Source organism: Schistocerca piceifrons, chromosome 7, assembly GCF_021461385.2.
Source record: "Schistocerca piceifrons isolate TAMUIC-IGC-003096 chromosome 7, iqSchPice1.1, whole genome shotgun sequence".
Classification (NCBI taxonomy): domain Eukaryota; kingdom Metazoa; phylum Arthropoda; class Insecta; order Orthoptera; family Acrididae; genus Schistocerca; species Schistocerca piceifrons.
The window spans coordinates 419,250,050-419,262,995 of record NC_060144.1 but is presented as its reverse complement, the minus strand read 5'-3'; the positions used below and the strand labels follow the sequence as shown (position 1 = coordinate 419,262,995).

The window sequence follows — 12,946 nt, the reverse complement described above, 5'->3', positions numbered from 1 at the left end:
TGTTCCAACTTCAGTGTGTAAGTTATTTTTTCTCTGTGTTTAACTGCTTTCCTGCAAACGTATCACATAACTTCCTACCTCATGTTTTCTGTGCTGTAGTAACTGCTCAAATAAGTGTAATACACCCTGTGAGTATAGACTTCACGTTTTGCATCCACGCGTGAACACATCAACAACTGCAACATCTGATCTGCTGCTCAGGGGAAAATAAGTATTAATGGCTTGCTCTTGCCACATGTGCTGCTTGTAATTACAAACCAACCTAAGAAATATTATTCCTATTGGCTATAATTATTGGTGGTCTGCAAATGAAGTAAATATTGATGCAATATTGGTCAGTACACTGTCTTCAGTCACAATAAAATTATATGCGTTTAGAATCCTGACTCCCTGGATATGGGGAATATTTACAGAACACGGGGCCTTTGAAGCTGGGGATGAAAGCTAACACAATGAAAAACGCGTTTCTGTATGAGCGAACTGTATTTCGCTAATGTTTTTCAACAGATCTGATCCCGGTGGCTGCACTACAAAAAGCCAGATCTGTGTAGTTAAACGATGTTGGTGTTGTGGCCTTCAGTCCTGAGACTGGTTTGATGCATCTCTCCACGCTAATCTACCCTGTGCAAGCTCCTTCATCTCCCAGTACCTACTGCAACCTACATCCTTCTGAATCTGCTTAGTGTATTCATATCTTGATCTCCCTCTACATTTTTACCCTCCACGCTGCCTCCAATGCTAAATTTGTGATCCCTTCATGCCTCAGGACATGTCCTACCAACCGATTCCTTCTTCTAGTCAAGTTGTGCCACAAACTTCTCCCAAATTCTGTTCATTACCTCCTCATTAGTTACGTGATCTACCCACCTCACCTTCAACATTCTTCTGTAGCACCACATTTCGAAAGCTTCTATTCTCTTCTTGTCGAAAGTATTTATTGTCCATGTTTCACTTCCATACATGGCTACACTCCATACAAATACTTTCAGAAACGAGTTCCTGACACTTAAATCTATACTTGATGTTAACAAATTTCTCTTCTTCAGAAACCCTTTCTTTGGCATTGCCAGTCTATATTTCATATCCTCTCTACTTCGACCATCATCAGTTATTTTGCTCCCCAAATAGCAATACTCCTTTACTTCTATAAGTATCTCATTTCCTAATCTAATTCCCTCAGCATCACCCGACTTAATTCGACTACATTCCATTATCGTTGTTTTGCTTTTGTTGGTGTTCATCTTATATCCTCCTTTCAAGACACTGTCCATTCCATTCAACTGCTCTTCCAAGTCCGTTGCTGTCTCTGACATAATTACAATATCATCGGCGAACCTCGAAGTTTTTATATCTTCTCCCTGGATTTTAATACCTACTACAAATTTTTCATTTGTTTCCTTTACTGCTTGCTCAATATACAGATTGAATAACATCGGGGAGAGGCTACTACCCTGTCTCACTCCTTTCCCAACCACTGCTTCCCTTTCATGCCCCTCGACTCTTATAACTGCCATCTGGTTTCTGTACAAATTGTAAATAGCCTTTCGCTCCCTGTATTTTACCCCTGCCACCTTTAGAATTTGAAAGAGAGTATTCCAGTCAACATTGTCAAAAGCTTTCTCTAAGTCTGTTAATGCTAGAAACGTAGGTTTGCCTTTCCTTAATCTTTTTTCTAAGATAAGTTGTAAGGTCAGTATTTCCTCACGTGTTCCAACCTTTCTACGGAATCCAAACTGATCTTCCCAGAGGTCAGCTTCTACCAGTTTTTCCATTCGTCTGTAAATAATTCGTGTTAGTATTTTGCAGCTGTGAATTATTAAACTGATAGTTCGGTAATTTTCACATCTGTCAACACGTGCTTTCTTTGGGATTGGAATTATTATATTCTTCTTGAAGTCTGAGGGTATTTCGCCTGTCTCGTACATCTTGCTCACCAGATGGTAGAGTTTTGTCAAGACTGGCTCTCCCAAGGCTGTCAGTAGTTCTAATGGAATGTTGTCTACTTCTGGGGCCTTGTTTCGACTCAGGTCTTTCAGTGCTCTGTCAAACTCTTCACGCAGTATCGTATCTCCCATTTCATCTTCATCTACATCCTCTTCCATTTCCATAATATTGTCCTCAAGTACATCGCCCTTGTATAGTCCCTCTATATACTCCTTCAACCTTTCTGCTTTCCCTTCTTTGCTTAGAACTGGGTTTCCATCTGAGCTCTTGATATTCATACAATTGGCTCTCTTTTCTCCAAAGGTCTGTTTAATTTTCCAGTAGGCTGTATCTATCTTACCCCTAGTGAGATAAGCCTCCACATCCTTACATTTGTCCTCTAGTCATGCCTGCTTAGCCATTTTGCACTTGCTGTCGATATCATTTTTGAGACGTTTGTATTCTTTTTTGTCTGCTTCATTTACCGCATTTTTATATTTTCTCCTTTCATCAATTAAATTCAATATTTCTTCTGTTACCCAAGGATTTCTACTAGCCCTCGTCTTTATACCTACTTGATCCTCTGCTGCCTTCACTACTTCATCCCTCAGAGCTACCTATTCGTCTTCTACTGTATTTCTTTCTGCCATTCTTGTTAATTGCTCCCTTATGCCCTCCCTGAAACTCTGTACAACCTCTGGTTTAGTCAGTTTATCCAGATCCCATCTCCTTAAATTCCCACTTTTTTGCAATTTCTCCAGTTTTAATCTACAGTTCATGACCAATAGGTGTGTCAGAGTCCACATCTGCCCCTGGATATGTCTTACAATTTAAAACCTGGTTCCTAAATCTCTGTCTTACCATTATATAATCTATATGATACCTTTTAGTATCTCCAGGTTTGTTCCTTGTATACAACCTTCTCTTATGATTCTTGAACCAAGTGTTAGCTATGATTAAGTTCTGCTCCGTGCTAAATTCTAACAGACGGCTTCCTCTTTCATTCCTTAGCCCCAATCCATATTCACCTACTACGTTTCCTTCTCTCCCTTTTCCTACTGTCGAATTCCAGTCACCCATGACTATTAAATTTTCGTCTCCCTATACTACCTGAACGATATCGAATACATTTCTTAATGAAGTTTAAATTAGATCAGCGGCATTTAGAGTCAGTTGTAGGAAATCAGTTAACAAGATCCTGCATGATGTTTCGACAAATGGCTTAGATAGTACTCACCCGCATTTCGTTCGAGATATTCTGACAAATGAGATTCAAATCGAACCTCTTGTTTTCCGCTAGAGGATATTGCATCAACGCGACACTACGCCAGCCCACGTTGATGTATATGTGAATGAGCCTCTATATAATAGGTAGCTGCAACGGTGGACTAGAAGGGGTGATCATGTCTTATCGTCGGATCTGGCTACTGTACATTTTGTAAAAGGCTTATGTAAAGTCATAGGTGTATGAAACCTCAGCATAAACTTAAAATAGATTTGTTAGTAGAGTCAAAACTGAGCTCATCATTTAGCATACAACTGGGATGTTAGAAAGATTGAGGTAACCTTTCTTCGTCCGTAGTAACCCATGCACTGACAATGGATATTGTCACAGCGAACAGATGCAATGAGTTGTACATGATCTGAAAGTAAATTTTGTTGATAACAAAGTAAATATTCTTTCGTAATACTGGTTTCTAAACTACGACTTATGATGCTTTGAGGTTCTATATAGTTGGTTTTCTACGCATTTGATGCTCCCTACATCTCTGCGCTCTATGCACAAAGTGTCTGTTGCATGTACGTAGCTGGTACTCTGGTCATAAGCCACCCTTTAACTTCCTCCAAAATCATAGTTTAGCTCATTCGATGTATCAAATCGAGGGTAATATCCTTCTCTTGAAGTCAGCCTGGATTCGAACGGGAGAAATCGTAGTGACTTCTCTGGTAGAGACGATTCAGCACCATATTACAGCTTAGGAACCCTGACTGATGTACACTAAGGAGACAAAAGTCATGGGAATGATGCTAATATCGTGTCGGACCTCCTTTTGAAGGGCGCAGTGCAGCAGCTCGACGTGGCATGGACTCAGTAAGTCATTGGAAGACCAATGCAAACATGTCGAGCCACGCTGCCTCTACAGCTGTTCATAATTGCCGGCCGGGGTGGCCGAGCGGTTCTAACCCCTACAGTCAGGAACCGCGCGACCGCTGCGGTCGCAGGCTCGAATCCTGCCTCGGTCATGGATGTATGTGATGTCCTTATTTTATTTAGGTTTAAGTAGTTCTAAGTTCTAGGGGACTGATGGCCTCAGAAGTTAAAGTCCCATAGTGCTCAGAGCCATATGAACCATTTGTTCATAACTGCGAAAGTATTGCCGATGACGAATTTGTGCACGAACTGCCCTCCCGATTGTGGGCCATAAATGTTCAAGGGGATTCATGTGCGGCGATACGAGTGGCCAAAGTACACGTTTGAGCTGTTCAGAATATTGTTCAAACCAGTCGCGAACAATTGCGGCCTGGTGACAGTGCATTGTCATTCACAAGAATTCCAAGGTTTCTTGGGAACATAAAGTCCATTAATTGCTACAAATAACCATTTCCAATCAATGATCGGTTTATTTGGATCAAAGGATTCAGTCCATTCCAAGTTAACACCACCCACACCATTGTGGAGGCACCACCACCTTGTGCAGCGACTATTTGACAACTTTTGTCAATGGCTTCGTAGGGTCTGCGCCATGCTCGAAACCTACCATCAACTCTTACTAATTAAAAATCTGACCAATCCACGGTTTTACAGCAGTCTTGGGTCCAACCGATATCGTGTCGAGTCCAGAAGAGGCACTGCAGGCGATTTCGTGCTGTTAGCAAAGGCACTCGCGTCGTTCGTCTGCTGCCACAGCCATCAAATTTCACAACGATTTCTCGGGTTACTTCACACATTGTTGCTTGTCTGTTAGCACTGACAATCCTGAGCAAACGCTCTCGGTCGTGAAGTGGAGGCCGTCGGCCACCACGTTGTCTGTGGCGAGAAGTAATGACGGAAATTTGGTATTCTCGGCCCACTCATGACACTGTTGATCTCGGGATGTTGAAATTCTTTACGATTTCCAAAATGGAATGTCCCATGCATCTATCTCTGACCAGCATTCCATGTTCAAAGTATGTTAATGCACGTCGTGTGGGCATAATCGCATTAGAAATCTTTTCACATAAATCACCTTAATACAAATGACATCTCCCCCAAAGCACTGCCCTTTTACATCGTGTGTACGGTGTTGCCATACGTCATGAATAAACGGTTTTTCCTCAGAATAAATTAGAGAGATCGACTGCCCCCAAGGTTGGCGACATCTGACGGCTGCTTTTAGAGACGCGAGTACGCATTCCGACAGAGGGCGAACATGTAGGTTTGCCTTTACGCATGCGCCTGATCGCCACAGGCAGAACAGAATTTGCAGAAGGCGCGGATTTCGATAGAGGACGCTCCTGTGAAGGCCGCCAATGCCCGTGCGTTTCCGCGCCGCTTTTTACAATAAAACTGACGCCGAGAACTTGCAGTCTCCAGTGGCGGACACTCATCTGAAGGTCGCTGGACGATTGCCAGCCCAAATACTGTGGCACGAAGTCAACCGACTGCCATCCCGAAGCCTTTTCGAATATTCAGTACGCCGGGAAAGCTTCAAGAATCACATGGTGCACTTTGGTTATTTTAATTCCGTAATACCATACGAGACTCCAATTTGAGAGTAAGTCATCAAACCAAGCTAAAATTTCCCGAATCCAAAAGCGTGTAATACGAATTACTTGCGGTGCGTAGTAAAGAACATCCTGTAGAGACCTGTTCAGTGAAATGAGAATACTTAAGCTAGCTGTCCAGTAAATAATATCCTAAATGTAATTTGTCATACAGAACACATAGGTTTTTCAAACAAACAGCCCACCTATTAGAATAAACTCTAGGAAAAAGATTAATATGCATACAAAACTAAAAAAGAAAAACTTTGTCCAGGGATGTATCCAGTACCCAGTAACACCTATTTTCAGCACTGTATAACATTGGCTGCCAACAGTTTACAGTTTCTCAAAAGCCTAATGAACTTGTTCATATAATTAAATAGTGTACTTTGTGTTCATAATATCAAATAACATGACCGTTAAGTAAAATTGGACTTCAGGACAACTTCAGTGCTGTGATGCGATTGTGTAACTATCCGTTGTACACTGTATTCATCTTGAAGATTCGGAACTACAATAGTCTAAGAATTTCCTTCCACGGTGGTTTTGCCTTTTTTAGTGTTGCCTTGTAGATGAAAAGAAATTTCTGGTTTTTTTTACTTATCAACAACCTTGATCACGTGGTTACCTAAGATGCAAGGAAGGAATTTCTTTTCCAAACATACAGGGTCATTCAGCTGCCCCTACTGACGTTTTATGCAACCAGAACTGTGTATCTGACCTTCAGAAACCACGGGCGAGATTTTCATATTCTCTCGTTCGCTACACGCAAACTGTAAGTCCTACAGAAAAGTGAACAGGACTTTCTCTAGAAAATTTAATTTATTTTAATTTTATCCAAGAAAAACGTACAAAAGTGACCTTCAAATACACCTCCACCCACACAGTCAACTCTCACCAGTCAGGTTTTCTAGTATTTTCTTAATCGCACTCCCTCCTACAACACTACAAAATCTTGTGACTGCAAGAATTATTTTCCCACCATAATCCAACTTGCTTTGGTCTTCACTGACTGGCGTTATTACGCCACCGGCATTGTGGAGAAATTCCAAGTTGTAAAACTGACATTAGTGTAAATTTTATCTCACAGTTTTGCAAATTTTAACAACGTAAAATAGACAATTAAACCATCACAATCTTCAGGCCTTTTGACTCTGAAACTACTATGGTTGCAACGGTTAAGTTTAGATTTAGTCGTCACAGTAATCAGTTTTACCGTAACGTATTGGTTCAAATGGCTCTAAGCACTATGGGACTTAACATCTGACGTCATCAGCCCCCTAGAACTTAGAACTACTTAAACCTAACTAACCTAAAGGACATCACACACATCCGTGTCCGAGGCAGGATTCGAACCTGCGACCGTAGCAGTAGCGCGGTTCCGGACTGAAGCGCCTAGAACCGCGTGGCCACAGCGGCCGGCACGTAACGTATTAAAGACGTTTATCTTTCATTACACTCACGGGCACGTTTCAATTATTAATGTTAACGAAGGGGCTGACAATGCTAGAGGCGTAATAGCCCGATCAATAGAGACCAAAAAACGGTCGAATATCGGGAATAGTTTGGTTACTTGGAAATATTGTGTACGTTGGTAGGAGGGTGTGCCGCGAACAGCATATTAGAAATCCTGACTAGTGAGAGATGAGTGTAGGCGCTGAGGTGTGTTTGTAGCTCACTTTTGTACATTTTTGTTGAATATCCCAAAAGGACAGCCTTCAGTAAAAACGTATCCCAGTAAAGATTTCAGTACAATTTCCTATAGAAGCTACTGTTCGTTTTCTCCTGTAGGACTAATAGTTGACGCTTAGCGTGCGAGAGAATATGAAAACCTCGTGCATGGTTTTTCAAAACCAAACATAGACTTACTGGTTGCATAAAGCAACATCGTTAGGGGCAGCTGAATCACCCTCTAAGTTATATAATTTCGATAATATGATATTTTCTTTATCCTTCGTTCATTAGGTATGAACGATAGGTACATGTGCCTATGATGAAAAAAAATACATTAGTAATCTCACAAGCTTTCTCTCTATGACTGCAGAGATATTATGAGGTTAAAACTATATTTTGAGACAAAATTTGATGATCAGCAACTGTACGCTATCACTTCTCGTCCTTCATTCGAAAGTCTTCCACCATTAGTAGCCATAATAGCTAGTTCTCAGTCGCGCACAACCGCGCATTCATGTGTTAGTTTTTTTCGGCTGTGGAGGAAGGTTGCTTGACCCAGCTAAGTGGTTGGTGCTCTCATGTGCGACGTTGGAGAACAGTCTGCTGTCGGGGAATTGCCCCTTCAGTGTTGATACTCCAGTTGGCAGCAGCCTAATATAGGTGCGATTGGTGACTATGACCTTCAGCAACAGAAAAGTAGGACTAAATTTCGGCTTACCATTCTCTGATACAACTGTTAGGAGCAGGACTTTCTGTAACTGCTAGTTACAGAAATTAGCCGGCCGGAGTGGCCGAGCGGTTCTGGGCGATACAGTCTGGAACCGCGCGACCGCTACGGTCGCAGGTTCGAATCCTGCCTCGGGCATGGATGTGTGTGATGTCCTTAGGTTAGTTAGGTTCTAGGGGACTGATGATCACAGCAGTTAAGTCCCATGGTGCTCAGAGCCATTTGAACCACACAGAAATTAATGTTTAACTACAGAGAGATAGAGTGCTCTACGTTTGTCTCGCTCTCTTATGCACTCACCCCCAGATCCTTGAGAGCCTGCACGTCCTCGGCATACTTGTGGTACGAGTCACAGGCCACGTCTCCATTCTCCCCGTTGTTGCCGTACTCTGGATGTTCGTGCAGCATGTGGTCCCATATGTTCTCTCCTTTGCCTGTAAAGTAATATGGAAGCTTACAACAGAAAGCACGAGTTAACACTATACAGTGGTACAATGCATATTATTGATGTATATTGTCCATGCAGTTATCAGCATATATGTCACGTAGGAAATGCATAACACAAATGCTGACTTTAATAGAATCTAGTTAACGACTGGTTTCAGGCCAAGACCGTGTTCAATGTAGTCAGATGTGCATTGTTTATAATTGCATATTCAGCTACTATGAACATGGGCATGGACTGAAACCGGTCGCTAAATAAACTGTATTATAGTCTGCGTTTATATTATGCATTTCCTACAGTATATTATTGACACAATGGATCTTATGGACAAATTTTAACTTCCGTGCGTAAAGCTTTTCTATCCAGTTCGTGGAACGTCACGTCTCTATCCACCCACACACTCTAATTGAGACACTTCTCGCCCAGTTCCTACGACTTAGAAAAAGGAAAAAATTCAAGAAATGACTTATCGGTTCCTAGAAATACACAAGCACTTACCCTTTTAAAGAGTGTCCAAGGACAAATGGTTAATATTCTGGGACGTGAAAAACTTCATATGGAGATACGTGCACTATCCCGAACGGTTTCCAAGATGATACATGTTTACGTACATTGTTATTCATATCCCTGAGTATTAAGCACATCGGAACTTATATATGTGCACATGTACAGCAGTTAGTAATCACTTACACGTGCAGTTTAAAAAGAAGCAATTCCAAAATGTGTATTATTAACCTACTCACCTCTAAGCATCATCACACACTTCACATTACAGTTCACAATACATGTCTGAATATCACATCATCAACTGCAGTGCGTTTGCACGCTCAAGGGAAAACGTGTTGCCTTTCTGAGAGCCTCTGCACCTTCCCTGATGGGGACAACAGCGCCCGTGTGGCCAAGCACACCCTGTATACTAATTTTTGGGAGTAGCTTTATTCTCTTAAAAGAACGTTACTTTTTTGTTAGAAGTGTGATTGTGGGTACTGTCTCTCAGCGTAAGCCTCAAGATACGTGTAAAACCATGGAGCATCAGAGTAGTACGGCAATTAATCTGTCATATCACGAGCCTCAAAACCTAGCCTGCTCGAGACATTTTTGAAACTTTTGTCGCTCACCATCCTCGTTCCAGGCGCCCTCTATCTGGTAGGAGGCCGTGGCTGCTCCTAATAGGAAATCTTCGGGAAACTGGTTCACCGCTCTCCCGTTGACCCCGTGGATGGCTGCCAAAAGGCAAGCGAAACTCAGAAGCTCCACGTACAGTGTCGTAAGTGCCATCGTGCTGCGTGCCATACCAATAACAGAAATTTTCCTTGCCTTATAAACCATCCCTTATCTGGCAACACTTTCTGAGAAGAGTTCGATATAGGTGATAACATCCGGCACTTCTTGTGGAGAGACAGCCGGTCAACGACTGTGAGTGTTGCGACACACTTACCGGACTCATGAGAAACTTATACATAATGTTAAAGAAAACATTGCATGTAATCTGTCGTCATCTTATCTCTAGTATGTGCACTCAGTGAAAGTATTACTACACGTTTTTAATCTCTTTCGACCCTATCAGTGACATATTTATCAGTTACTTAGAAAATTAATTTTTTGAAGGGAGAAATATACTTGCGGAAGAAGTTGTTTATTGTAGGAGACAGTGGACGGCACAAAAAGGAAATGACTGGGATGCAAACGAACAAAAAAAGCTTTTTACTCGATTCCTTGAGGTAAGAAAAGGTCAATACCCTAACTAATGGAAGGCATTAGGAAACAATCAGAAACAGCATGGGTGAATGTGTATAGACTGTAATGTGCGGATACCTCTTTGTATTACTGTGACCTGACGAAGAAAAGAACGAGGCTTTTTGTGCATTATTGAGGAAATTGCGTACTATTTAGCAACTGCTTTTCTTCATGGACCTATTTCCTTTAGGATGTCTAGTTTCATTTTTACGTTTCGAAAAAATTTCTGTCAGTAGTGACTGGAGTACATTTTTGAAATTCTGAAGGTGGCGGAGGTAAAATGAAGGGAACTTAAATGGAAACGAGACGCCAGTTATGAGAGTCGAAGGACTTGAAAGGAAAGCAATATTCGAGAGGGAGTGAGCCAGGTTTTATCCCATCCCGAAGTTTCCCAGTCTGTAGATTGAGACAGCTGCAAAGGAAACCAAAGAAAAATTTTGGATTGGAGTTATTTTTCAGGGGACCGGAAAAGAAAAAAAATTAATTTTGTCCATTGCTGTCAGTGTTGCTTCAGCGACTGTAGTACTGTCATAAAATGAAAAATCAAATGCCTTAAGGCACAAAGCATGATATTTATTTCGATTCACGGTGAACTTTTAGCCCTTGGGCTTCATTCTCGGGTGCTTCATCAGTGTACATCATTTTCCTGCTTAAAGTTAGTATTGGTCTTGTTGATATTATATTGGTTTATTACAAGTTGGCAAACTGTAATTACTGTTTTTACAAAACTAAGATAATACTAAAAAATCAATTAATGTTTCCGCTAGTGGTTACATGGTTTTTAAATACAGCGTGACTATTAATATACTCTGCGTGCTACAGCACATTTGTGAATACAATTCAGTACAAGTCAACATGCTACCTTTCAACAAACACACATGTGCTGTTATGACTAAAAAGATACAAAGATGTTACATTACTAATTATACATTGACGTCATTTTTGAAACCATTATATGTATGGATATCAGATGTGACTAAATGTTATGAGGTGGTTGTACTTTAAATGTTTTTTTCATTTGGGAAAAAGTTTATTTTGAAATTGCTGAAAAATTGTGGCTAATAAATTCTGTTCGTTCGTTGAACATGTTTTCGAAAGATTTTCTTTGTGTACCATTATTTGTAATTTTTTAGTAGATCAAGGTTTCTAGCATTATTTTCTATGTAAGTGCAGTTAGGCTGTTATGGATATCAGTTTTTATCTATCAAGGCACATTTGCATAGCTACTGTGGTTTTGTCAAAATGGTTGAGTCTGAAAGCATCAGTACTCTTTTTGTAATTTCAGTGGTAAGTTCTTCCCGATTTTCTTTTTCGAATGCATGGGAACTGTTACACGGTAACTCGTATATTCCTCTGTTTTCTGCTCATGTAGAATGCAGGGCAACTGTTACGCTGCGATAGTTATATATACCATTGTGTGCTATTATTGGGATGATTTATGTTTGCTGCGTCAGGCAAGTGGTATCTATGTTTGGTGTTCGTAGACAAAGATATTTTTATATTGGTTTTCAAAAATATTTTTGCAGTTTTGTGTGATGCTGCGTCTAAATAGGAAATGTTTGTGAAAATTTACGTTGTGTCAGTTTTTTCTGTAATGCTTCTATTACTGATATTGGCTTATATTTTCCATGAAAGTTTGTCAGTTTATGTTACTAAATGCCCTTTACTTATTTCAATTGATTTGATTGTATCTGTTTCTTGTGTTAGTGATCTGGGTTTTGAAGATAATGTGTGTGCCTGTTCAACTGGACCTTATGGCAACCCATCTGTGTCTCTGTGTGTGGTTAGATGATGTGACGATCTGCGTATTGTAGAATCAGTGTAGACTGGTTTCCCGTAAATTCCCCGACGCAGTTTTCTGCCTACCTGACAGTCTTAGTAATTTGAAACATAGATCTCTCCATTCCTCGCTGGGAATCGCTCAGGATCTTTGTAGTTTTTCGATCGTGAGTCGAAATTTCCCTTGGTTGGTTGGTTGATTTGGAGAAGGGGACCAAACAGCAAGATCTTCGGTCAAATCGTATGAGGGAAAGATGGGAAAGGAAGTCGGCCGTGCCCTTTCAAAGAAATCATCCTGGCATTTGCCTTAAGCAATTTAGGAAAATTACGGAAAACATAAATCACAATGGCAGGGCGCGGTTTTGAATCCTCGTCCTCCCGAATTCGAGTCCATTGTGCTAACCACTGCACCACCTCGCTCGGAGTAATCTCCCTTTGTATATTCTTTTCCCTTATCTTTGTTGTTATTGTTGCATGGTGAGGGAAGCCCCTCGCACCGACGTAACAATCAAACAACTGAATGCTGAAAATACTAATGGTTCTGTGCATAATAGGTGTTTACACACTTGGACTGAAGATAGACACACGGTACGAAAGCGAAGTACTCGTGGATCAATGGTGATGTTAACATTAAACATAATGAAGTAGTCAATGGCAACGAAAACCGCCGCTGATGACGCTGCAGTTCAAACTATTAGACTACACCAGCCGAGCAGAATATTACGTTATGCAGATGACACTATTCGGAAGAGGATCATCACGCAAATAAATGTACTAAATTGAAACAGTTTGGAGACAGATAGCCGAGCGTTGCTCCAGAATCCTCGTTCCATACGGTTAAGGTGAATAAAATGTTTAAGAGTTCGGTAATTCTCTTGAGATATAATCATGGACCATTCACCAATCATCTTCACGAA

The 12,946-nt window shown here is 41.0% G+C and overlaps 1 protein-coding gene across 1 annotated transcript in view; it reads right to left on the bottom strand.

Annotated features, from left to right (window-relative positions):
• The window catches only part of LOC124805752 (myrosinase 1-like), a 75,997-nt gene extending 66,206 nt beyond the window's left edge, over positions 1 to 9,791 (bottom strand). Inside the window, exons 1-2 of the mRNA XM_047266320.1 lie at positions 9,632 to 9,791; positions 8,369 to 8,502 (exon numbers count right to left, since the gene is read on the bottom strand). Of these exons, the coding sequence (XP_047122276.1) occupies positions 8,369 to 8,502; positions 9,632 to 9,791 (294 nt within the window). The remainder of the gene's footprint in view (positions 1 to 8,368; positions 8,503 to 9,631) is intronic.
• Positions 9,792 to 12,946: the final 3,155 nt, after the last annotated feature.